The sequence below is a fragment of the Passer domesticus genome, unplaced genomic scaffold, assembly GCF_036417665.1.
Source record: "Passer domesticus isolate bPasDom1 unplaced genomic scaffold, bPasDom1.hap1 HAP1_SCAFFOLD_107, whole genome shotgun sequence".
NCBI lineage: Eukaryota > Metazoa > Chordata > Aves > Passeriformes > Passeridae > Passer > Passer domesticus.
Window position 1 is genome coordinate 53080 of NW_026989908.1, and position 26458 is coordinate 79537.

At 48.6% G+C, this 26458-nt stretch overlaps 1 protein-coding gene across 1 annotated transcript; it reads right to left on the bottom strand.

The window, feature by feature from the left end:
• LOC135291717 (TOG array regulator of axonemal microtubules protein 2-like) lies at positions 1-26458 on the bottom strand. The gene is made up of 23 exons (XM_064405988.1): positions 26243-26458; positions 25875-26044; positions 24988-25059; positions 23173-23333; positions 22697-22743; positions 20079-20290; positions 18399-18559; positions 17956-18002; positions 16277-16365; positions 15177-15324; positions 13923-14084; positions 13064-13223; positions 11316-11421; positions 10345-10580; positions 9178-9330; positions 7916-8033; positions 7422-7466; positions 6849-6952; positions 5265-5469; positions 3878-4094; positions 2713-2799; positions 873-1421; positions 1-393 (listed from the first exon to the last, which is right to left on the bottom strand). The coding sequence occupies exons 1-22, from the start codon at positions 26304-26306 to the stop codon at positions 1186-1188; spliced, it is 3000 nt and encodes a 999-aa protein (XP_064262058.1). The 5' UTR covers positions 26307-26458; the 3' UTR covers positions 1-393; positions 873-1185.

Genomic DNA, 26458 nt, shown 5'->3' on the forward strand with positions numbered 1-26458 from the left:
TACAATCAAACACATTTATTCAAAACTATCAGAACATAGATACATCTGCAACTATGAAGCCTAAACCTATTCCAAAATCCTAACTCCTATTGTTGATGAATCCTATAGTTGATGAATCCTATTCTTGATGAATCCTATAGTTGATGAATCCTATTCTTGATGAATCCTATAGTTGATGAATACTTTTCTTGATGAATCCTATTCTTAATGAATCCTCTTCTTGATAATCCTAAAGCCTAAATCCTATTCTTGAAACATTCTTTGGACAGTTGGCAGCTTCTTCCTGATCTTGGAGGTAAGAGCGCTTCTGGACTGGAGGCAAGGACTTTCTTGGTAAGGGAATATCAGAAATGTCCAGAGAAAACTTCTTGGAAAGACTGTAGCCAGTCGTATCTGTGGAGACACAAAGTTTAACAGAGCCTGGAATGCAAACCTAAAGCATCTGAAGCTCCGTATTTAATGGGACAGATTCCTTGGAAATTTCTAAAGAGCTGCACAGGGAAACATGCTCCTGCTGGCTGCAACTTGAAGCAGACCAGAGGAAAACCCTGCCCCACTTCCACAGAGCTGCCACAGGAACAGCCTGGCCTCTGGGCTGCCCTGGGACAGCAGGGAGCCCAGAGCCCTGTGCTCTCCAGCAATGGCTCAGCTGCACATGCACCCTTCTGCTCCTCTCCCTGCCCCACAGCTGAGCAGCCCTACAGCTCCACAGGGCACTGCCACCAGCTCAGCTCATTGCAGGGCACATGCAGGGCACAATGTGCACAGCCATTGTGTAATTCAAGCCAATGTTCCCTGCCAATGTGCACAGCTTCTCTGGGCTGCCACAAGACCCTTCCTCCCAACAGAGAGCGGCCCAGCTCCCACCTCACCTCTGTGTGAGGCAGATCCATGCTTGGTCTTCACCTTGTCCTCTGTCTGCAGTTGCTTCAGGCTGATCCATGCTTAGTCTTCACCTTTTCCTCAGTCTAGGTTCACTTGAGGCTGATCCATACTTCATCTTTACCTTGTCATCAGTCTGCTTGAGGCCCCCCATGTCATGACTAGGAAGGGCAATGCTGATAACAGAGTGGGGGCAGATGCACACCCTTCCTTAGTATTTTGTCATTTCTGGCACAGCTGAAAAGTCACGTCCGGTGGTGTCCAGCTCAGAAACTTGTCCGCTTTCTGGAGAACATCAAACCTTCACCAGCCCAGAAGGCTGTTGAGGTTTTCCTGCACGTGTGGAGGTGTGCTGTCAGCAAACTTAATGATCTGGCTGCCCAGTGCCTCGCAGAGGGCACAGGCCAGCTTGGTGACCACAGCACAGACGTTGGCGCTTCGCACAGGCAGCGCCTTGTTCTCCAGGCAGGACCAGAGCACGGGCAGGGCGTAGCGCTCGACCGCTTCAGGGCTCCTGGCATGAGCCCATTCCACAAGCACTGCCGGGAGAGAGACACAGCTGCTTACCCACCAGCCTCCATGCAAACAGGGATCTACCTCTGCTCTTGCTTCTTGGAAGCCTCTTGGGCCAAGATCAGTGAAACAGCACACACAGCCCCACGACACAGAAATGGGCAAAGCCGCTGATCATCCTTGAAACACAACCACCAGCCCCTCGGGACTAATATCTCCAACCAGAGCCTTGTACCTGTGGCAGACTTTGTACCTTAACTCAATTATTGCACAATTTCTGTCTGCATGAACAATGAATGAAACGTCAAATTGCCTACTATTTCCATTTACAAGTTGTCCAAAGCCACATAGAAGATTTGGAATTGCACCCTAGAGAGACAATTGAGAGATTTCTAATAAAAGCAATGATTCCATTTTTGTAACTTTGATGTCAAGGGCCAAAAGTCTAATCTGGCTCTCCCCTTTGCTCCGTGGCCCACAGCAAAGGGCAGTATTAGAACACACTTCAAAACTCCAGCCCACCAGAGATGGCTGCTACTTGACAGCTGGATGAGAACCACCAGAGACTAGCTGGTGTCTTTGGTGGAATGCTTTTGTGGCTTCCAACAAAGAGCTGTTTCAAACCTCAGGGTGTCTTGGAGAATTACCCAGACCCATTGCCCTGGCATTTGCCCTGGCACTTGAGCATCTCCACATTTTAATGACATTTCCCCTCCCAATGTTAATAGCATTTCTTCTTAAAATGTGCACTGAAATAGGGGCATAGAGAGAGAAAAAGGCTACACAGGGGACTGAAATTTAGCCAAAACACGAGGGTTTTCTCACATTGCCTCTGGAATCTGCTCTCTACTCATTTTCTGAACTGAACTATATCAAACACAGACAGAAAGTGACTACCAACAGGTTCCTTGCATGGCAGATTTGGCTGAAAGATCAAAACCTGAAATGCTCAGGAGACCAGTCTTGTTTCCTGGTCAGGCAAACTGTTATGTAGTAGCCATTTACTATTCTGTGGTGGAAGAAACTTCATTTCCTCTATGCTGTTAATCCACCAGCAGTCATCAACATTGAAAGAGCTCCTGAAAGTACCCAAAACCAATTTGGCTAAGCAGGAAAAGGGTTATGGTACCCATTCAAAAACTGGACTTCATTTGAGTTGAAATGCAATTAAAGACACTGGCCACTATGGGACTTGAGAAGGGCCCCAGTGAGAGCTCAGCACCTCCTGATGTGGAGGAGCTACTCTACTGTCTGTTCACTGGCATTCCCTGTAAATACTCCCTCGGAGACCTCTTGGCTTAGGAGGGGAGGCCGTACCTGTGATACGCTCCGTGACATCCAGCAGAGCTTGGCCACTCAGTCGTCTCCATTGGTGGCAGAGCTCTTTCATCAGTGATACTTCATCTACAAGTGAAACACACGTTTCTGTTCACTCTTCTGAGGGCATAGGAGAGAGAACAGTGGTGAGGGAAAGGGCAGGGGCAACCCCATTTTATACAATAAAGTCAATTTCTGCTGATTTTTGAATCCTTTTCTTCTTTCCTTCCAGCCTACTTGTCAGTGTTTAAAATGCCAAAAGAAAAGCTCTCCTTTCACATTTGTAAATCCAAAGTTGTCTGCTCTATCAGGAGCTACGTTAAAACATTTCACATCAGGGTCCTTGAGAGTTCAGTCACATGGAAGCAGTGAAAAGGTTCTGCATCCCAGAGCCAAAAGGAAGAAGCCCATACTTGGGACACAGAAAGGCACTGAGTCAGGCAGTCCATGACTTCGCAGAGCAGCTGAGGTGGAGAAAGTGGAAACTCCCCTTGAAGACCTGCCTCTTCAACACTCCATTGTTCAGCCATATTCCCCCAGTGTGGCATTTTCAGACCTGACATCAATCTGTGTGGCAGAAAAATTTACAGCTGCCCTTGCCTCTATAGGTATTTGCCATTTCCTTCTTGTCCCATGCAAAACAACGTGTGGAACAAGGCATCATTGACAGATGGATTTTGACCCGTGTGTTATAAAGAAATGAACTTGATGAATCCTATGTTCTCCTTTGAAAAAAGAAGACAAAGAAGAAAGGTGGAAAACAGGCAGCTACTGCCTATAATGTAGAGCCTTCCAGGTGGCTGCTGTGCAGAAGCTCTGATGGGCCGGTGTCCCTTCATGCCTACAGCAAAGCTGTTCATTTGGCAAGTCAGACGGGGCCCAAGCAAACTCCAAAACCCCTTTGCCTCTGAATTGCAGCTGTAGTCCAGGACTTGCTCTTCAGACCAGCAGCACAGAGCCAAGGGCTCCTGGGACTCTTGGGAAATGCTGCTGCACATTCCAGCCAGTTGGGGATGGTGCATAAGGACTGCACCTGCACAGCTTCTGGTGGGTGTCAGCTGGAGCATTCCACAGACAGCAACAGCTACCAAGGCACTCAGCGTTCTCTTGTGTCGGAGAGACAGAGACACAGGTGAGGAGAGTCCATGCCAGGGCTCAGCCTTACCTAAATGCACAACAGATTGGTCCAGAGCCGTCATAGCTGCAGCATGAACCCCGGGATCCTTTGAGTTTAGGTTCTTTGTTATGCCTTCAACCAAACGGATCATCAATGGGTTCATGGCATCCTGCAGCAGTCCTATGATTTCTGCCAGCGCCTCCAGCGCCTTCTGCTTCACTTTCTTATGTGTGTCACAGATTCTCAGGCCAAAATAATCAAACATCTGTGAAGAGAACAAACAACATGAAAGCTTGATTAAAATGACCTTTTTTGAAGAGGCAATGTAGAAATGAGCACTCAGGAATCTAAAGATGAAAGTGATCCTTTCTCTCAGGTCAGCCCTTGCTTGCACAATTTCACTGTTTTCCTGTGAGCCACACACTGGAATGGTTGCACAACCTCATGCTGCTTGAAAGATTTTCATCTGTTTTTAAGAGGTTTGGGTAGGGACAGAAAAGTTCCTATGGTGTTTCTCTCCACCTATAAATCATTAAATCAATTCCATTTATTAATTCAAAAGACTACCTTTGCTTTACAAGTATGGAAGCAGATGTTTACAATGCCCATTTTTTTATACAGTTGCCTCAAGTACTGAGGGCAGCTATGATTTCGCCTAAACTATGGCTGGAGGAGATCTAAGTTTTATTTTCTCTGTCTCAGAACCTGTGTCTGGAGAAGGGCAGGGCTCAGATCAACTCTTCCAGGATCCAGACCATTGCTCTGACTAACAGGTGGACTTGTGAAATATAATGTGCTGTACAGCTCTCATTCCAGCAGGTTCAGTCCCTTGACAGCCACATTATCAGGCACACTTTTCTGGAAAAAGGGGAAAAGCAGCTACTGGGAGGAGAGGGGATGGATCTGTCCTTATTTGTTTTCTTCCTTTCCAAAGAGAAAAAAAGGCCCCCCAAGAAGGGTGAGCACCATCTTTACCAAGAGGAACAGGGACGAGGATGGAAATGAGTTTTACCTGTGCAAGACAAGATGGAGTTCACAGAAGTATCCTTTTAAAAACATTTTGTTTAAACTAACCCAGCCTGATACTTCTCTTCCCCATGCAAACCCATTTTTTCTCTAGAGAATAATTGCCATGTCTTCAATGGCTCAATTCCCTCCACTTAACCCAACTGGGAGTAGGAGACAGCAGAGGTTAAACCAGCAGAAAATTCTGCCATCATCTGATGAACAGCAGCAATAGGCACCTGCCAGACAAATACAGCTGGACTGAAATAACTTGTCCTGAAGCCTGGAGCTCAATTAATTTGTCTGGATAAGAAGGGCCAGTCTGTCCCAAACAGCCAGGATATAGTGCCAAGACACACTGAATTAACTTCACTTCTGCAGGCTTGGGAAAAGAGCTAAATGAAAGGAGCAATGAAGATATCCTACATACTTGGACAATGTTAGTGGAGATCAGCTGGGGTCTGGTTTTGGACAGGTCTAGGAGGAGTGCCACTCCTTCTATCCGTGTCTGGAACGCCTTGGCTTCCAGGAGATGGTAAAGCTTCTGGAGCAGCTCCCTTTCTTCCACAGATGCAGGTAATGTGACCTGGGCTCTTGCACGGTGTAGGCGGCATCCACCAGTGGCAGACTTTGCCCTGGAAAACAAAGTCAAATTAGGATCTGTTTCTGATAATCCCTTCAGTTAATTGTGAGCCAAACATCTTGGGGAGCTTTCCTAATGATGTGGTTTCAAGCTAGAAAATCATGAGGCTCTGAAGTGAAGAACAACGTGGACCTCATGACAATCATTATGGGAAACAATCTGCAAGTCACATTCTCCCAGTGCTCACGCAGGAAAACCAAGGATGAGATGCATCTGATCTATCTTCAGATGGCTTCTAAGACACACAGACCACGTTGCTTTGTGGGGAAAGAGAGACACTGCTTCCAAGTTTAAATGCCTCCTCATACGGGACGTGTGTGTCTTATAATAAGGAAACTCATCGCTCTGGAGAAGTGTCTCTACAACCAGGCATGACAATCTGCAAAAGTAGCTCAGATGCATCTGAACAGATGAACAGGGGCATAGCTAAATGATCCAGAAAATCAGTAACAGAGAGAAAAACAGAAGTCAGACATCTCCCAGAACTACACTCACATTTCATTTGCTTTCCTAGAAACTAGATGCACAGCGTAACAAACCCACTGGGAATAATCCTCTTGGATCAACCTGTCTCTTCCATGAGAATGGGAAGATGCTAGCTATGCTACTGAGGCATGTGGTTACTTTCTTGCCACTGCTGAGCATGACAGAGTTAAATAAATCCCCTATGTTGTCAGAGGAAAACAGTACAAGTAGCTCTGCCACTGGCATGGCGAGACAGCAAGGACCAAATTCCTGTCTTAAATGCTGATTGCAGCACAGGGGGAAATAAACCAAACACACTGTCCATCAAGCAAACTGTAGGAAGGACAGGAATCACAAGACAAAAAGTCCACCTTGAGACACCTGTTAACCAAAATGGCTTAGGAATTGTCTTGCTCCTTACTACTCAAACTTGGTACTGCTGTTTGAGGGTAAGAAAACCAACAATCATCTAGACAAAACCTCATGGAAGGGAACTGCTTGTTTGAGGAATGGCATCCTGCCTCTAGACTGGGACTTCTCATTAAAACACCTATCTAAAAAGGACTCCACTTGGATGAAAAAAACCCCTGGTTGAATTTACTTGTCTCAAGTCAGGCAGCAGAGACTTGGCCCTCTCCTAGCCTCCACAGCCCTGCCCTTGCCACTGCACTGGATCATCTGAACTGCAAGCAATGGGCGACTTTTTGTCGCCCAGTTTTTGTGGAAAGCCCTCCAGAGAAACTGTGTTCAACACAATGCAGAAATAGATATTTTTTATCCTAGAGCATTTGTAGGGAAAGGAAACAATCTTTGGCACTGGTCATCTCCATCAGAAAGATGTGCCTGAGGAAGAGGCATGTGAAGCTTGTCATGAGCTTTGTCACATCTGGCAAAAGTGCTCAGTACCGTTTGCTAGGAGGTGATGTGGCCTGGGGCTTCTGGGAGCCATCATTCCTCTTCTTCACCGGCTCCTGCACAGGTGGGAGTTCAGCCTTGTTGTTTTCCATCCCCTACAGAGACACAGAGAAACCCCATCAATCTTTAGAATAGAACTAGGAAATTCCCTCTTTAAAACACCAGTTAGAACCAGGATCACTGCTACCAAGGCCTAGGGAAACATTTCCTAACTTACAGAAATAAACAGACCAGAGATTCAGTGATGCCAACTCTTTGTTTTTGGTAGCCCAAGGCAGGTTATGGGTGCTACCATACTGAGCTGCTGTCTAAAATCCCAAATTTATTAGTTTTGACCATAAATGGGAATTATGCAAACTGGTAGGCAATGAGTGGTCTTAAAGGAAGCAGCAGAAAAAATTGGAGTCTTTGGGGGTGGGCCCATTGTGTTGGAAGTTGATTTGGTTCAACACTTATTCTCCCTGCCCCTGCATAAAGAAACACTCCCTTCTGTAATGTAGATAAAAAGAATAAAATCCCTCCCAATCAAAGAAATTATTTTCCACTGGATGCTGCTGAATTTACCAAGCTTCTTCCAGCTCCACAGGGCTTGACAGCAGGGCAGTATTCCTAAAAGACAGACAATAATTGTAGTAACTAGGATTGACTTGGACATCTTTTGTATATTTGGAAATTTTCTTGGTACTACTAAGAGACTTAGAGTCTCTTTTGCAAAGACTCTGTTAAGTTCAGAAGCACTATTGTCACTTAATTGCTTTACTGAGGGCAGGGTAGGGAGAGTGCTGTGGGGGCTTACACATGAATGTAAACCCATTTTCTCCTCTCTCCCTTCCCTCTTTGTGACCCATATTCAAAGTATTCAAAACCCCACTTTTCCCCTAATAATACAGTTCCTCTGTGGTCTGCAGAAGAACACGCTGAGGATTAACAGCTCATTTTCAGGAATAAAATGATTCAGCAAAAGAGGAATGAGATACAGACACATTGGATGTGTTGGATCTCCTATTAACAGTGGCAATACTTGCACAAAGGAGACATTTGTCCTGCCAAGCACTTACTTTCTTCTTAATTCTCTTCAGGATATCTTCCAGGTCATGCGTGGAAAGAGATTGTTCCAAAAGCTTTTTAAATTTTTGATTACTAAGCAACATCTTCACCATCTCCTGTCCATAATGCCTAAGGAAGGAAGGAAGGAAACAAAAGAAAAGTGAACAAAGGAAGAGTGTTAACAGAAGAGGCTGATGCCTTAAACTCATCGGGTGCAATGTTTGCATGAGAAGGTGTTACCTAGACTCAGCAAAGAGGGAGATTTACCTCACTTGACACTGCACAGTGCTGTCAGCTGAACACAAGAGGCAAGAGGAGAAAGTGGGCCAACAGAAAATACCATTTCTCTCTGAAACTGGGGGTGTGCTTCTGTGGGATCAAAGGATCCCAGGCAACAAGGGAAACACATCTGCTTTGTTGTCAGAGCCTATTAGCAGTGTTCTTCTGCCCTTGCACATCCATTTTCGTTTCTTTAACTGGCAGGGAAGCCAGGACAAAACACCTCATCCTTGCTTTTGATTATTCTATACTATCTGTATACACATGGGCAGCTAGTTGCTCTGGTGTTCTTGGCGGCTATTAATGGGAATTTCATCATCAAAGGAAGGGGATTTTGGTGGCTTGGGGTGATTTTGCCACTAGGAAACCACAATTTTCTTCAAGAAGAAATTTGGAGGTCACTGAGCCACAGATAATAGCACTCTAGAAATCTGCAGAAGAGGTTTAGAAAGACTGAATACATTGGCTAAAGACCTCTAAAATATTTCTAGGGAAGTCTTAAGTTAATGAGAAACAGATGTTTGGGATCCTTCAGTGATGAACATTAGCCAACACTTTGGCTTTCTCTTGTGCACCTAAGGCTAAACAAAACTGTTGGACTGGCTAATCAGAGCTCTTGTGATCTCAGTAAAAATCTTTCAAGTCACAGGAAGGCAATGCTCCTTGCTGCCAACCTCAGGTTACCCAGTACAGTCATTTCCCCAGACAACCCAGAGCAGTGGTCACAGCACCAAGCCTGACAGAGCTCAAGAAGCGTTTGGACAATGCTCTCAGGCACATGGAGTGACTCTTGGGCTGTCCTGCACATGGCCGGGAGCTGGACTGCATGACCTACATGGCTCCCCTCCAACTCTGCATATTCCATGATTCTATGCCTCTTAGCCACACTGTGAGGTCACTTATTATTGCCTTGAGTTTCCACTCTTTCTGGTTTTAGGTTAAAGCCAAACACAAAACGGTTTTCCTGTTTTAGGAGGTGAAAGAAGATCATTACCTCGTGTCCTTGTGACTGTCCTGAGCAAGTGTCCCTGCCACCTGTGCCAGCCTCTCAGCCCTGGGTGTGCCTGCAAGCTTCGTGACTCCCATTTTCTCCATCAAGGACAGGAGGAGTTGGGCCGTACACTTCCGTGCCGGGACGTAGCGGCTCCTGGGAAGGAGAGAGCAAACCCTGGGACACAGGGAGAAGGAGCAGCAGCAGCACAGGCCTTGGCCACAGCCTGCTCCCTGTCCGTGCTGGGGGAAGGAGCCTGGCTTCTCCCTGCAGCTGCAGACACCTGTAGAAGGTTCTGTCCTCAGATAAACACAAAGTTAGCATTGTACAGAAGGGCTGTCTGCATGGAAAAGGGAAGCATTCAGTCTCCCTGCACTATCGGATGCTCAATTTCTTTCCCGAAGTTTACTTGGAGAAAGATTAAAGTAATAGGTTACATATGAATTATTTAGAAATTAAGGACAATTTGTGCTGACCCATCAGAGGGCACCCACTACCCAGAGCTGCAGCAGGATGAGGCTCTTTCCACCCATTCATCCCCAAATCTGCAGACCCCTGGGAAAACACAAATGCAGAGAAAACACGCCGTGGGCCGTGAAGTTGAGGAACACCCAGCAATGCAGCCTGTTTCTTTTGCAAAGCTTGGCAAGGGATACGTCTGAGTGTTTTACCCTATTCCAAAGCTGAGGAAAGGGTGTCAGTCAGTTCAGACAGCTTGTCCTATTCTAGAGACTGTCTCTTGGGAACTATCAGGCCCAGCACCAACACTTAAGGCAGCATTTGCTTCAGCTGTCCCATGGCACTCAGCCAGTGAGGGTGCCTGGAAAGTGCTTCATCGTCTCAGGGCTAACATGAAACATCAGTTTGAATAGAAAGCAGAGCTCTAAGGCCAGGACAGTCACACAAGACTCCTCTTGGCAGGAGCTGCACCTGCTGTGTGGGCTGTACCACAGCCAGCACATTCTCCCTGATGTGCTCCATGCCCCAGCAAGTACCCTCCTTATTTCTCAGAAAGGAGAAATGAGGTTGATCAGAGAATCAAGTCACTGAGTCCACAGAAGATGCAGGATACAGGGCCCTTCCCTTCCACCATTCCTGTACTCTCTGTCATCCCTTCCCTCACCCACACATTAGAAGGTCAAGAATGTCACAGAAAGAAGAAGAACCTACTTGACTCCATTGTCCATGAGAGCAGTCATTGCTCGTGTAGGAGTCACGTTCTCTACCATCATCCCCAGGCTCTGACAGGCTGCCTTCTGAATAAACTCTGGGGAGTTCCGCAACATGTGGAGAAGGACTGCAGCAATCTGATCCACCTCGGAGTCCATGTCCTTCCCCAAGATCGCAAAGAGCTCTCCCAGAGTGACAATTGCAGAGCAGGACACGTTGGACCGGAGGTTGGTCACCTGGGGAAGTCATGAGGGGGAAACATAAGCATCACCTTGCAAAGAAAACCAGTTTCCTTAGACAAAACTCCCAGGAAATCACAACACGTCCCACTGTGTATAAAAGCACAGTAGGAGCAGAAGAGCCCAAGCACAGAAAGGCACTTACTCTGGCACCAATTTCTGCCCACACACCTGCTTACTGCAGGCATGAAAAATAGGCTTCACTAAAGTGTTCCACTTAACCCTTCTATAATGTCTACTGCTTTGATTTTAGGCCCTTTTATTTGAAAAACATAGAAGCAAAATAAAGAAACCATATGCTTTCAAACCATAAAGGCACAAGGCATAAAGATAAAACAGTCAGATGCTCCTGTTCATAAAAGCAACACCTGTAGTTGAAGCACCCAGGCAGAAAACAGAAAACACAGGCTCAGGTCTACAGACTCATTTGCAGTGTTCAATTACAGCTTGAGCAGAGATTGGGACTCTGGTATATCATGTCATTAGTGTCTCTTTTCTGCTTTGCATTATAATGGTACCTCACTCACAGACAAGTGTCAGATACCTGACCTGCCAATAAATACAGCTACATGTACACACAGATCCTACAGATAGCTGACAGACACTAGAAATAGAAGGTCTAAAACCAGAAATGAAGGCAGTCCCTGAGCACACATGGAGATGAACAAGCACATATTCTACTCTACAAGCTGTATATCAAGTATGGGGGACAATTCAGAGCAATGTTCTCACCTCTCTGGTAACTGCCAAGCAAATCTCACGAAGTCGACAGAGCAGGACTTGTGAATGGGACTCAGCCAGCAGTGTGATGTTCAAGAGTCCCTTCTTCTTCCGTTCCCTGAAAGGCAAGTACAAAAAAGATTGATTTTTCTCTCTACCCAAGCACTTGGCAGCACCCTCTGAAATCACCAGGCTGGCAGCTCAGTCAAAGCATGGCAGGTGCTTTTCAAGGAGTACTTAATGAAATCGTGGAACACATTGCCACAGGATGCTGTGGCTGTCAAAAGCATACACAAATCCAAGAGGCAAAGAGAGGGCTTTCAGAGTCTTCATTTGTGACCTTTCTGAAAATCTCTGCTATTAAGTCCCTCTGCCATCACTGCTTCCTAGAAGCTGTGAGGGCAGGCCATGCTGCTGGTTCTTGTCACCTCCCTGTACCTCTCCCTGAGACACAGTCCCATTAGGCTGTTACTGGGACATTTTCCTTCTTTGGCAGCCCCAGCAGGCAGTTCAGCACTGAGAGTCTGCACTGGCACTCTGGAGCTGAGTTTCCACTCTACAGTCGAGGCCTGTGTGTCACCCACTCCACCTCACACATTCCCCAAAAAAGCAGCAGGATGTCCCAGAAGATTAAGATTCCACCCCTGGGCAAGAACTGTTAAAACTCTGGCTTTTCCCAGAACACTCTGACCTAAAACAACGCCCACAACAGCAAAGTGTTATTGAAAAGGGGCAAACAACTCCATCTCTCAGCACTTGCTTTGTGCAGGCCCTCAGCTACAGGAAGGTGTGTGAGGCATCAGGGCTGCAGCCAGGGCTGGCAACTGATCCCATGGGCACCCCTGAGTGTCATCTGGACCCCCACACCTGCAGAAGCTCTCTGCACCTCCCAGGGCATCAAAGAGAAATGGGGAAGAGAAAGCAGAATAGAAAGGGCAAAGCAAAGGAGACTGCACAAGGAGATGCAACGTGGCTAATTTTTCATGCTTATCCCTGTGAGAATGAAGCATCCACCAGTGAGTGGATGCTAACCCAGACATCAAAAAGACAACCAATATCACCTAACATTTGGAAGGGTATCACCTCTGGGCCTCCTTCTGTCTGTGTAGAGTTTTGGGACACATTGTGAGTATTGACAAAACATCTCAAGCCCGTATGACTCCTTGAGAAGGAAAAGTTGAATTGCAAAAGTGCAAGATTCCCAGAGGATTTTATTTCTCTTTCTTTCTCTTCTGCCATGAGCCCTTCAGGAGTACTGGCAGGAAGAGGGACTTGAAGGCACAACTCAGTCCATTTCTCAAAAAGAGGAGCTGCCTGGAGCAGCTTCTGGGACTCACATGCAGGAGTCCCTGCCATTGCTGTCAGCAGTGGGAGCAGAGAGGAATCTTACTCAGTCCCACTGGGCCAGTGGCCCAAGGCACCCAAATCTCTACACTCAAAACTGCTGCCATCCTGCTTCTGCCTTCAGCCAGCAAAGCATCTCATCCCACAGCTTTCTCTCTTCCCTCAGCATTTCCTTTGCAGCTCCATGGAGCAGCAGCCAAAGCCAGGAAACAGCATGGACCTGCTGCAGTTGGAGCAGTGCTGCAGAGCAAGGCCAAGAAAAGGCTGCTCTCCATCTTTATCCTCTCACAGCTCCACAGTGGTTTCAGCAGTGCCCTTTGGCCCTCTGGGCTCTCGGGGCTCAGGGTCACCAGCAAGACTCTCTTCTGACCGACCTTAACGCCAAGAGGGACACAGAGTGATGGGGCCTTTCTTACCAGTCGTCGCTGCCCAGCAAGGACAGTGCCTCCTGCAAGGCCTGCTGTGGGTCTGAAAAGGCTCTGTCCTTCTGCCTGTGCCCACGGAGCGGCTCCTCTCGGCGCAGGGCACCAGTGGCTGTCTGCGAGGTCTCTGCAAGGACAGGGTCGGCCATGGGCGCTGCAGGCCCGGGCAAGGCACCCGCCATGGAGCGGCCTGCAGCCCATCTCCCAGCCAGGGTTCCCTCTGGCACACACTGCCACTGGGACAGAGACTTCCCTGCTCTCTGAATCCTGGGGCTCCCTGCTTTCTCTCAGCCTCCCCAGCTGGGCACAGCTCCAGGCTAAACCTGACAATTGCCCCACAGCCCCAGCTCCAAGTGCCACAGGTGCCACAGCCAGCGGCAGGTTCCTGAGGCCGCAGAGCTCCCACTCCCTGCCAGGCAGTGCCAACAGCAGGACTGGCCAGCCCAGCAGGGAACCCCTCAGGTGCCCCTCTTGTCTCAGCACCCTGATTTCCCCCAGCCCTGAGGACCGGGGCTCTCGGCAAGTCCCTGAGGAGAGACCTGCAGCTGCCTCGTGACAGCACCAAGCCAAGCCTGAAGAACCCAGCCCTGCTGGGCCCAGCTCAGTCCCCAGGGAGCAACAACCAGGGAACAGCCACACCTGACCCTTCACATCTGACAGTGCCTCTGTTTCCATTGACTTCAAATATTCTAGACTACCAAGCTGCAGTACTTCCAAAGTAGATTTGCTGTTCATTCTCATTACAGACTATGGACCCAAGATCCCAGTTGTGCTGGCTGAGGCAGGAGGCAGTTTATGCTCCTTTTGCAAGGACAAACCCCTGCAGGAAAATGCTGCCACGGAGCAGGCTTACCCGAGGAGCTGCGTGGGAAGCTGCCATCTCCAGGGAGGGTGGGCGTACTGGGCTGTAAGGGCACTGTGTCCTGCTTTCTCACGACCGTTTTCTTCATGGCGCTACCAGGGTCTTTTCTCTGTACACTGGGAGCTGTGCCATTGATAGGTGGTAGGCTGAAGCCTGCAGGCACCAAAGAGGAGCTTGTATGTGGAGAGTGCTGGACGGGGTGATGATGGAAAAGGCCAGAGAAGTTGCTAGAGCTGGGTAACATCACTTTGTTGTCCCAAAGAACTTCAAGTATAACAATGGCACACTAACATGGGACAGTGATCACAGAATCCCAGAGGAGTTTGGGCTGGAAGGCACCTTTAACCACCATCTATCCAACCCCTGTGAGCAGGGCCATCGTCTAGATCAGGTTTCTCAGAGCCCTACGTAAACTGGCCCTGAACACCTTCAAGGATAGACCAACAACTGCCTCCCTTGGCAAATACTGCCAGCTTTTCAGCCCCTTCATTTAAAAAAAAATTCTCCTTAATATCTAATGTAAATCTGCCCTCTTCTAGTTTAAAAGCAAACTGCAGTGACGCTTCTCCCAAGAAACAAGGAAAACCCAGTATTGCTTTGCTTTTGTTCTCCTGTTCCAGAGGCAGGCAGGGAAGTTACCAAAGTGCAGATAGCCTGGTGTGATGCCCTCGGGCTGAGTGCTGCCCCTGAGGGCCCCGCTGCCGCCCTCGGGCAGCGCTCACAGCCCTGCAGGCTGAGCCCCTCAGCCAGGATTCAGTGGGGAACGCTGCTTGCTCCTGGGGCTACAGCAGAAGCACTGCCTGGGGCTTCAGCACAGCTCTACAGCGCCAGCTCCTCAGCAGGGAGCGGCAGGAGAAGGATCTCTGGTGTTTTCATCAGAAGGAATGGAATTTTGTTCCTTCCAGGTTGCAGCCTGGTTGAAAAGCATCCTTTTGGCCTCACCTTCCCTGGAGGCTGCTCTCCAGGAGAGATTCTGAAGCCCCAGTGTACTTTGCAAGACAGAATTTTCTACTCTGAAAGACTTTACAAGTGGAGGTGGGAAGCTAATACTCTGTTACTGACTCAATGAGACCATGGGCAAGACACTTCATGTCTCTCTATTTTTCTTTGGGAAACAGAATTAAATCCTAATGCAAGCTTCTTACTCAGATGCAAGCAGAACAGCCCCCCCAGTCTGATTGCAACATTGTGCAAAGGGCAAGCAAGTGGTCAAAAAGGACCACTACAAGTGTAGCCACCACTTACTTGCTTCAGCTGCATCTCCAGGCTCAAATGTCTCTGGAGGAAGCTGCAAGGATTTTTCATTTTGTCTCCTCTTCATCTCTTCCATCAAAATCTCCATTTTCTTCAGCTCTAAGTTCTCTTTAGCCAATCTGCACAATTCAGCGTGGGTCTAGGTGCAATGGAAACACATCACAGACTGTAAGCAGAGACACACCAAGCAGACACAACATCTCATCAGGAGCACAGAGTGCACAGAGTGCCACAGTCTTCCATGCAGCTCCATATCCATTCCAATAGTTTCAGAGGAATGTCTCCCATGCTCACCTTGGCAATTACACACAGTGAGGTGGAACACTTCACTGCCACAACCTCACACTGCTGCAACTGCAACCTATGTCAGGAAGCCCTGCTTGAAGCATGAAAGTCATAGGAGTGCTCCAAGACAGATGAAGAGCTCACATGACAGTGAGCAGGCAGTGCAGTTCCTACAGGCCTTGGCAGAAGAATGAAAACCATGTGCAATACCCAGCAAGAAGGTGGAATGGCTCTTGCTTAACACTCATGGCCAGGAATTGCAGCTGTTTCTCACTTCCTGGCTTCTGAAGGACTCAGCTCTGAAGGACTTGGTCTCTGAGGCCAGCAGACCAAAAGGAGGAGTCTTGTGAAAACAAGTTGCACAAACGCTGATGTTAATGAGCAGAAAACTTGAGAATGAGAGGGCTGTGAGATACAGCCACAAAGGTAACCAGGAAAAAGCAAACTCTCCCATTTTAGTTTGCAGCCTTGCTTACACTCAATATTAGAGTCTTTGTTTCTCTGCATCCAAGGATGCACTTCTCCCACATTCACTGATGTCTAGCATGATCTGCCATTCAGAACTTCTCTAAACCAGCCTTTGCACATAAAGAATGCTTCTGGCGTGACCTTAGAACCATCTCCAAACCAGTCACCTTAGCACTACTGGAAATAGCCAAGCAATTGCTCTGTAGCTGTCAAATACATTCCCAAGAGAATCCCCATCCCCCAAGGAGTGGAAGATTATGATTTTCAGTGGCATTTTGGGCCAAGCACTAAACAGCCACTGGAAAGGAAGTCTGCTCATCCCTGTTCTTATCCCTTACCTTTCCAAAGCTGTCCCTCCACTCTTTGTCACTCCTAAGACCGGGACTGCTGGGATGATCTGTCTCCTTGGCCTGACTCAGTGGAAGGCCTGGGAATGGAAGCAAAGGTTCCTGTAAATCTCTGGCACCACGTGTTGGAAGCAAAAGAAGCTTTGCTTTCCTCATTAGATGTGCCCAGTATTCTGCAATCCTGTATTTGCAGGGAACAAAGTGCTCATCCAAAAGTTCCACTTTTGCTCTCCTTCCTTGTTCCAGGGGTTTATTCTCTGCTTTCTTTTCAGCAGAGACATCCAAACCCAAATAAACATGACCTATCTCAAAATAATTTTGATCTTGGCTGATATTGACAATTCAAAATGTCCTTAATAGAAATAGCTAATGGCTGGTCATTCTGAAACACTCCCCAAGAGAGCTGGTAGAACTAGGAGAACTAATTCTTCACATGGTTTCACAGAGGATAAAATCATGTAGCAGTCAAGCACTATGAGAGGTATACCTGTCTTAAAACTGGATTCTATCACCCTGCAGAATGATTGGGTCAGTAACAAAAGAAAGACCGGAAAGGATGAATGACAGAAGTGATTTATAGTCCAGAATTAATCCAGAAAAAATGTCATTTACTTACTGAGGACTACCGCTGCCTAGCTGCAGTAAGCATTGCAGTTTCATATACACAATTAAGGAGTTATTCCAAAGGTGCCATACTCAGGATGTGGCAGAACAAACCCTGAGCAAAGGGACCAGGGGATCTGATCCCTTTTTCTGCATCAGCAGAATTACTTCTCCAAGTCTCATCTCTCCTATCATTACACAACCAGAGATGCCAAAGGAACTACAACAGTGTCATTGAGGCTTACAGCTGGAAAGCAGTGGATGACCCAGTTGCGCCAGAGACTGCATTTTGTCTGGCATAATTCCACTTGTCAGGGATCAGGCAAGGCAGGGACAGGGACAAGGCAGGAGGCATCTCCTCTCCCAGCCTCAGCCTGCAGCACTGACACAGGCAGAGACAGTCAGGGAAGAGATTTGTCATTGGGAACCTGCCATAGGTGGCTTTGGCCTTGTGCTGTCAGAGGATGACAAACTCACACCCTGCCTAGGCTGCAGCCATTTGGAAGTCTCCTTCTCCTTCACTGGAAAATTCAAAAGGACTTTCCATCATAGGAGGTATGCCTATTCCTTACAGTGCAAAACAAGGAATACCCAAGTGCAGACCAAAAATCCATGAATCTCCATCAAATCTCAAAGGGTTCAGACCAGAAACTACCTCAAGGAATGGTTTACTCCTTCAAAAGCAGGAGGAAAGAGTGGAAACATTTCTCATTTCATACTAAATTCTTTCATTTTCTACTCTAATTTTGACACAAGAAAGACTGCAGGGAGATAAAAGGCATGTGCAAGAAGGAGAGGAATGTTTCCTCTTCCTGCACAGCACATCCAGGACCCAAGGTATCCCTCCAGCTCCTGCCACTCAGCATTTCACACTGGAGGAATTTTCACTGCACCGCCAGAGAACACTCCCAGTCATTGGGCTCTGGGAGAGTCCACTGAGCCCATCAAGAAAATGAAATTAATATAAAGATATCTTTAAATGAATGTGTTTTATCAAAGCTTTCCAAGTGTCACCTCTGTGTCAAGATCCCAATGATCATTTTAGGACAGACGTGCCCTGTACATACCTGCATGCTCCGGGGTCTTCTCCTGGCTGCTGCTGCTGGGTCTTGGCCTGGAGAAAATGGAGGACAAAAAAACATATGGGTGTACCATGCAAGGAGGCAAACCTTCTTAGCATGGTCACTGTGACGAAGGAGGAATTGTAACACATAAACCCAAATATGATTTATTGTCCTTAAGCTTTCAGTTGCTGGAATCACACAGAACTGGCCAAGCTCTGGCTGAAATAACAGCCAAGTCCAGCTGGGGACACATCCTGAGACACTTTGAAGCCCTGCCTCCTCTTCCCCAGCACCACCTCTGCTCTTGGGGCATTGCTCTTGGGTTTGACATTGGATGGGCAAAATGCGGAATATTCAGAGGTTTGCCTAAATACATGGGAGACTGTGCAAAATCACCACAGGAGATGGGAAGAGTGAGGTGAAGAGCAGCAGACACCTTGGCTTACCTCATCTCCTGGGACTCCTGCAATTCCATCTGGGGAGATCTGTGCACAGACCCAGCAGCACTGCCCACAGGGGGAATTCCTGCCTTGCGCAGACGGGGGATTAAAGATTTTCCCAATTGTCTCTTCTTCATTTCCCCGCCAGTGGAGCACAGCAAGGAGGTCTGGAAAGAGTAGAACACAGTGCTCAGATCAGTCATCCACACTTGCCCCCTTTGATGCCTCAAGAATTTTATCAATGCTCTTAACTGGGACCCGGTAGGAAAAGTCAAACTGATGCAGCAGCTTGGCACAGGATGGGGAATGCAAAGGGAACTGGGAGAGACCATGTCCCACATTTCTGAGCTCTCCCCACCTTCTCACTTCCCTGGAAATGCGACTACATTCCCAGCTGGCATCCACAGGTTTGACATCAAGGTGTTCTGGGGTGCCACTGCCTCCCCTGGCCTTTTGGATGCCATGGCAGTGGGTTTAGATCACTGTTCTCTCCCTGCCCCTAACGTGTCTCACAGCCAGTACTGATCTCCAGCCAAATCCCCACAAAGCCATTCTGCAGCATGTCCAAACCTGCTTGTGTCAAGTCCCTCATTCCTTCTGCTGCTGCCCTTCCCTCCTACACTTCCCCAGCAGCCTTGCAGCCCAGATGCTGCTGCTGAGCTCTCGGGATGCTCGCTGCTCTCCAGCTCCCACACATCCATCATCTCAGCCTCACTGCCATTCAGGAAGTTCAGCAGAGCTCCCTGCCCTGCTGCTCTCTGCAAGGTCTCTGCCTGCCCAACTTGCTCCAGGGCCCCCATGTCATGGCCAGGAATGGGGGTGGAGGCAGCAGGGGCAGATGCACACCCATGCTTAGTATCCCATCATTTCTGGCCCAGCTAGAGAGCCAAATCAGGACCTGTTCAAAGTTCACTGAAAGGGTCAGTTCCTGTATACACTGAGCCCTTTCTCTGCAAGGCTGAAATCAAGTGCCCAAGCCTTTGATTGGACATTCTGTCAATCAAAACTGTTGTTCATCTGTCTCCTCCTGCACCCCACAGCAAACCCAAAACAACTGCACGTCCTGGCCCTGGTGCAAAGAAAATCGTGTGCCTGGGATCCGGGCTGCTTTCCCGATGGCCACAGGCCATCCCTTTCCCTCTGGACAAAGCCATGCCAGAGCACACAGCTGCCCAGAATCTGATGAACTCTGGAAATAGCATCAGAGATTGCTGTGCAGGGGGCATGGCTGTACCACTCACAAGCTCAGACAACCTGACTTTGCAGGTTCCAGCAATCATCTTTTTCCATCCAAAGCAGACACAGCTGACAGAAAACATCAGCAAAACATACAGGTCCATCATAGATACCTGTAGATTACTCAATGGGGAAGGATTGCTTTCCCAGATTGCACAGCTTTAGCTGCTCTGACTGCTTGTTGGTGTTTTCTCAGCCATAAGACAGACGAGGAACTACAACACAGCCCAGAAACCATTCAAAGACCTCTCCTGCTATTGATACATGCTGAGGACATGACGTCTGCCCTACACACCCATGGCAAAGACAGCCTGAAGCGCAGTGTCCAGCTGAGCGCTTGCTTGGCTCAGCTGCTTCCCTGGGCTCACAGCACAGGAAAAGGCCTCCATGCTCTGCCTACAGCACATAAAATGAAAATCTACCATCCAGGACTTAGCTTGGTCTCCTTACCTTATGTCCTTTTCCCTCTGAACTCTGCTCCGCGTTGTTTCTTCTGATATCTTCGTTGTCAGTGATACTTTTCCCTTTCTGTTCCTCCCCATCATACATCTTGCACAGCTTGATGGAAGAGCTCTCTTGGATGGGAGGCAAGGGCTTCAAGGGAAGCAGTGAAGCGGGACGTGTCTCAGGAAGATTCGTGGCAGGAGTGTAGCCAGTCAGAGCTGCAAAGTGGAGACACAAAATGTAACAGAGCCCCCAGTGCAAAGATGAAGCATCTGAAGCTTCGTATTTCATGGGACAGATTCCTTGGAAGCTTCTAAATAGCTGCACAGGGAAACATGCTCCTGCCACCAGCAGCTTGAAGCAGACCAGAGGGAAAACCCTGCCCCACTTCCATGGAGCTGCCACAGGAACAGCCTGGCCTCTGGGCTGCCCTGGGACAGCAGGGAGCCCAGAGCCCTGTGCTCTCCAGCAGTGGCTCAGCTGCACATGCACCCTGCTGCTGCTCTCCCTGCCCCACAGCTGAGCAGCCCTACAGCTCCACGGGGCACTGCCAGCAGCACAGCTCATTGCAGGGGCACATGCAGGGCACAGCTGTTCCCTGCCAATGTGCACAGCCTCTCTGGGCTGCCACAAGACCCTTCCTGCCAACAGAGAGCGGCCCAGCTCCCACCTCACCTCTGTGTGAGGCTGAGCCACGCTCACAAGGGAAGAAGTGAGTTCGGTGAACTCCCACCTTTACAATCAATCCATCTAATGGGTGAGGCATGCAAGGGGTGTTTTCATTATTCAGAAGATCTCTCTGCTTTTTCTTTTCATGCAACTACCATCACTAGAATTCCTTTGAAATGTATGGAGCTGGCAAACCAGGAGAGAAAGCTTCTACAACTTTGCTTATGTGTTGTTCATTACCCATCCACTACTTTGAAATCCCTTTCCTTCTAAACTGTGGGCAACCCACAGTGGTCAACAGAATCTGACAATTACAACTCAGAAGTAATTGCTTTCCAAAGCTAGAGTTCATGGCCTTTGTTTCTGTAACTGTTCCCACTCAGTTCTGGGTTGGGTTTTATTGCTTCACTGCTTTTCTTTCTCTTCACAACAGAGGAAGTGCTGGCACATGAACAATGGCACCTCATGTTTGAAGAAGCTTTGCAATCCAGGTTACATGACCCCAGTACTCAAGGAGTCTGCATTTCCAGGGCATAAACTGACCATTCAATTGGAAATTGCCACTTTTGCTGTGCTTCATTGCTCCATGGGTCTTTCTCCCTGCGTTCTTTCATACAGACAGCAACCAACCAACAGAAAACCCAACAACAACATAAACATGATCTGCCACAACAAATTTCTTATCTTGGCTAATACTGCCAATTTAAATTTTTCTGAATGGGAAGAGTGGAGGGCAGGTGATTCTGAAATGCCCTCCAAGAGAGCTCTTAGAAGTAAGAGAACTAATTTTTTACATTATTTCACAAAGGGTAAAATAATGAGGCAGCCAAGCAATACAACATGAACACATCTTTTAAAACTGGATACTTTCAGCTGGTATATTGCTCTGAGAGAGCAAAAATATCACCTGCTTACAGAGCAATACTGGTCACTTGATGCATTAAGTATTGCAGGTGCATACCAGCAATGAAGGAGTCATTCCAAAGGGGCCATACCCAGCATTTGGCAGAACTAACCCTGAGCAAAGGGACCAGGGGATCTGATCCCTCTTTCTGAATCATTTCTCCAAGTCTCATCTCTCCTATCTTTACATGCCCATAGATGCCAAAGGAACAACAACAGTGTCATTGAGCCCTACACCTTGAAAGCATTGCCGGACATAGATGTGCCAGAGACTGCATTTTGTCTGGCACAATTCCACTTGTCAGGGATCAGGCAAGGCAGGGACAGGGACAGGAGGCATCTCCTCCCCAGCCTCAGCCTGCAGCACTGACACAGGCACAGACAGCCGGGGAAGAGATTTGTCATTGGGAACCTGCCACAGGTGGATTTGGCCTTGTGCTGTCAGAGGATGACAAACTCACACCCTGCCTAGACTGCAGCCATTTGGAAGTCTCCTTCTCCTTCACTGGAAAATTCAAAAGGACTTTCCATCATAAGAGATTTCCCAATTCTTCCCAGAGCAAAACCATGAATAACCCAGTGCAGAACCAATATCCATGAATCTCCTTTAAATCTAAAGGAGTTCAGACCAGAAAATACCCAAAGGAATGGTTTTCTCTTTCAAAAGCAGGAGGAAGGAACGGGAACATTTCTCATTTCATGCTAAATGCCTTCTTTTTCTACTCTAATTTTGACACAAGAAAGGCTGCAGGGCCATAAAAGGCATATGCAGCGTGGAGCGGAAATGTTTTCTTTTTTGCGCTGCAGTTCCAGAATCCCCAGGTACCACTCAAGCTCTTGCCACTCAACACTTCACACTGGAAGAATTTTCACTGCACTACCAGAGAACACACCCAGGGACTGGGCTCGGGGAGAGTCCGCTGAGACCATCAAGGAATTGAAATTAATTTAAAGACTTTTTTTAAAGAATGCGTTTTAACCAACCTTTCCAATTGTCAACTCTGAGTCAAATTCCCAATGGTCATTTTAGGAGAGATGTGCCCTGTACATACCTGCATGCTCCGGGGTCTTCTCCTGGCTTCTGCTGCTGGGTCTTGGCCTGGAGAAAATGGAAGACAAAAAAACATATGAGGAGCTAGAAGGAGAAGGGAGGGAATGGGCATACCATGAAAGAGGCATGGTCACTGTGATGAAGGAGGAATTGCAACACATAAACCCAAGAGGATGCAAAGATGATGCATTGTCCTTAAGCTTTCAGTTCCTGGAGTCGCACAGAACTGGCCAAGCTCTGGCTGAAATAACAGCCAAGTCCAGCTGGGGACCCATCCTGAGACACTTTGAAGCCCTGCCTCCCCTTCCCCAGCACCACCTCTGCTCTGGGGGCATTGCTCTGGGGTTTGACATTGGATGAGCAAAATGCGGAGTACTCAGAGGTTTGCCTAAATACATGGAGACTGTGCAAAATCACCACAGGAGATGGGAAGAGTGAGGTGAAGAGCACACTGGAGCAGCAGACACCTTGGCTTACCTCATCTCCTGGGACTCCTGCAATTCCATCTGGGGAGATCTGTGCACAGACCCAGCAGCACTGCCCACAGGGGGAATTCCTGCCTTGCGCAGACGGGGAATCAAAGATTTTCCCAATGATCTCTTCTTCATTTCGCTGCTCATGGAATACAGCAAGGAGGTCTGGAAAGAGTAGAACACAGTGCTCAGATCAATCATCCACACTTGCCCCCTTTGATGCCTCAAGAATTTTATCAAATGCTCTTAACTGGGACCTGGTAGGAAAAGTCAAACTGATGCAGCAGCTTGGCTGTGGATTTGGAATGCAAAGGGAACTGGACAGGGAGAGACCATGTCACACATTTCCAAGCTCTCCCCACCTTCTCACTTCCCTGGAAATGCGACTACATTCCCAGCTGGCATCCACAGGTTTGACATCAAGGTGTTCTGGGGTGCCACTGCCTCCCCTGGCCTTTTGGATGCCATGGCAGTGGGTTTAGATCACTGTTCTCTCCCTGCCCCTAACGTGTCTCACAGCCAGTGCTGATCTCCAGCCAAATCCCCACAAAGCCATTCTGCAGCATGTCCAAACCTGCTTGTCTCAAGCCCCTCATATTTCTGCTGCTGCTGCCCTTTCCTCCTACACTTCCCCAGCAGCCTTGCAGCCCAGATGCTGCTGCTGAGCTCTCGGGATGCTCGCTGCTCTCCAGCTCCCACACATCCATCATCTCAGCCTCACTGCCATTTAGGAAGTTCAGCAGAGCTCCCTGCCCTGCTGCTCTCTGCAAGGTCTCTGCCTGCCCAACTTGCTCCAGGGCCCCCATGCCATGGCCAGGAATGGGGGAGAAGGCAGCAGAGGCAGATGTACACCCATGCTTAGTATCCCATCATTTCTGGCCCTGCTAAACAGCCAAACCAGGACCTGTTCAAAGTTCACTGAAAGGGTCAGTTCCTGTCAGGGAAGAGGTCTCAGAGCTCTGCTGTGTTCTGGGTTGACTATATGATGCTTTTATCCCCAATCATCTTGTTCTGTTTATACCCAATAATAAGTTTTACACCTTTAAGACTCTCTTCCAGACAGTGAAGAGGGGAGGGAAGAAGCGCACAGTTTGTTTTCAGACTGCTCTCACTCCTCCACATTCCTGCTCCTGGACTGTGTTGTCTGCGGATGGACAGACAGCCGGACAGAGCTCCTTTTTCCCTTTTTTTCTGCTTTTAGTTAGTTTTAGCTGGCTGAGGCAAAGAATTTCCCTGGACTGTGATTTTTTCCCTTTTTTCTTGGACATGTTCAAGCCTGCTCTGGACTGAACACCCAGAAGAGCACCGGCAGCTCCACCTGTGGCCCCCTGGCCGGGCCTGGGCCGCGGCGTTTCCAGCACCAGAGACTGGTCAAAGACTGAGTGAGCCGAGCTGCAACCCGGGGAGGGGACTGTTCTGAGTTTGCTTTCTTTGGAGCAGTGAGAAGTTTTATTGTTTAATATTGTTTGGGTTCTATTGTTTAATAAACAGGTTTCTTTCCACTTTTTCTCCAAGGAGATATTTTCTCCCAAACCGGTTAGAGGGGGGAGGGGCAATTGAATCTGCTTTTGTAGAGAAGCCCCTTTGGGGGTTATCTCCCAAACTTGCCCTAAACCAGGACACAGTGCCACCCAGACAGACGGTGCCCAGAGAAGCAGTGTCCATAAGGAGCCCAGAGGAGTCCAAAACAGCACACAAACTCTCTTTCCACACTCTGTGCCTCTTGACTGCCTCTGCTTGGTAGCTTTTCTTCTTCAGCTTGCATGACAGCAATTTCCCCCTTCATCTCAAGCAGCCTTTTCTCCTGCTCCCTCTGTACCTCTGCCAGGAAGTTTGCCCGTTCCTCCAGCTGCTTCCGTGCCTCCACATGCTGCTCTTCCAGTTGTCTCTCCTGATGAGGGCAAGAGACACTTCCAGATGAAGTCCAAGCAATGCTCCCCATAGAAAGAAATGGAAGCTTCATCCCTCCAACAACCCCCCCACCTGGAAAGTGCACATGAGTTGTGACTTTGTGCCCTCCAGCAATGCTGTTCTAACCCAAAATGTAGAGGGAATGTCAGCAGCTGGAAGGAAGGAAATGCCACCTTCCTTCCCTGCTCTCATGGCTGCCTGTTTTCTAGCCCCTCTCTCCTCAGCATTTCTGCCTGTTCTCAGAGGCTCGGTGCTAACATTCCCCCTGCCCTTTGATCAAGGAAGAGCTGCACATGGACTGCAGGATGAGGATGAGGCCAGCGCCTCAATGATCCAGTCACAAGGCAGGCCACCAGCTGAAATACCAGCAACACGGGGCCTCTTGTATATGATTCAGGCCCAAAGACATCTGTCCACCATGGGAGGACAGAAAGCAAGGAACCCAGTTGCTGGGACTGCAGTTGGCAGCAAGGTCAGTAGCTGCCTGCTGCATGGCACAAGGCTGTGGGGAAGATCCTGCCCCTTTGCTGCCATGCTTTGGGTGGCGACCACCCAGCCTCCTGGGGAACTTGGCTGATGCCCATCCTGAACCTGTGCATGCATATACTGTCCCAGCATTGTCCTCTGGCTCTTCACAGGCCTTCAAGTATGAGCCCTTGAAGGCCCCTGCTGCCTGGCCCAGCAACGTCTGGCCTACAGCAGATGCTTGCGGCCATGTCACATACTCAGGCTGCTCTTCTGCTGAGACAGCCCACCAAACCCGCCTGAAATCTTCAGGTGCCTCTTGTTTCTTACCAGTTTTTGCTCGAGATTCCTTTTTTCCTCTTCCTGGGAAGATTGCCAGAGTCTCAGAACCTTGCAGCACTGCTCTTGTGCCCAGCGCAGCTGTTCAGCCATGTCTTCACATTGCTGCTGGCTGAGAGCTCTTACAGCCAGCAGCTCACGACGAAGGCCCCTCACATCCTCTGCAAACATGACACACAGCAGCAGTCAGACACTCCACAAGCAGAGCAATCTGCTGGCCTTAAGCCCTTCCAGTTTCAGGCAAGGAGGGACCTGCCCTCAGCTGCTTCACTGCTCAGAAGCCCTGCGCACAGAGCTGCCTTCGCAGCCACTGCACTGGGCAGGGCCATCAGCAGAAACAAAGCGCACCAGGCTCTCACCCAGTATCGCCTCCTTGGCCTGCCTGGCCCTGCACACTTGGGCTTCCACACGGCTCCTGGCCATCTCCAGCTCCCATATGTGCTGCTGAGCCTCCAGCAGGCTGCTTTGCAGGCTCTCCTTCTCTGACCTACAAGGCGTGAAGATGAAGAGCAATTGCTCCTGGCACACAGGGGCAGCTTCTCCAGTAAGATGTGCCTTAAGATCCCTACACCTTA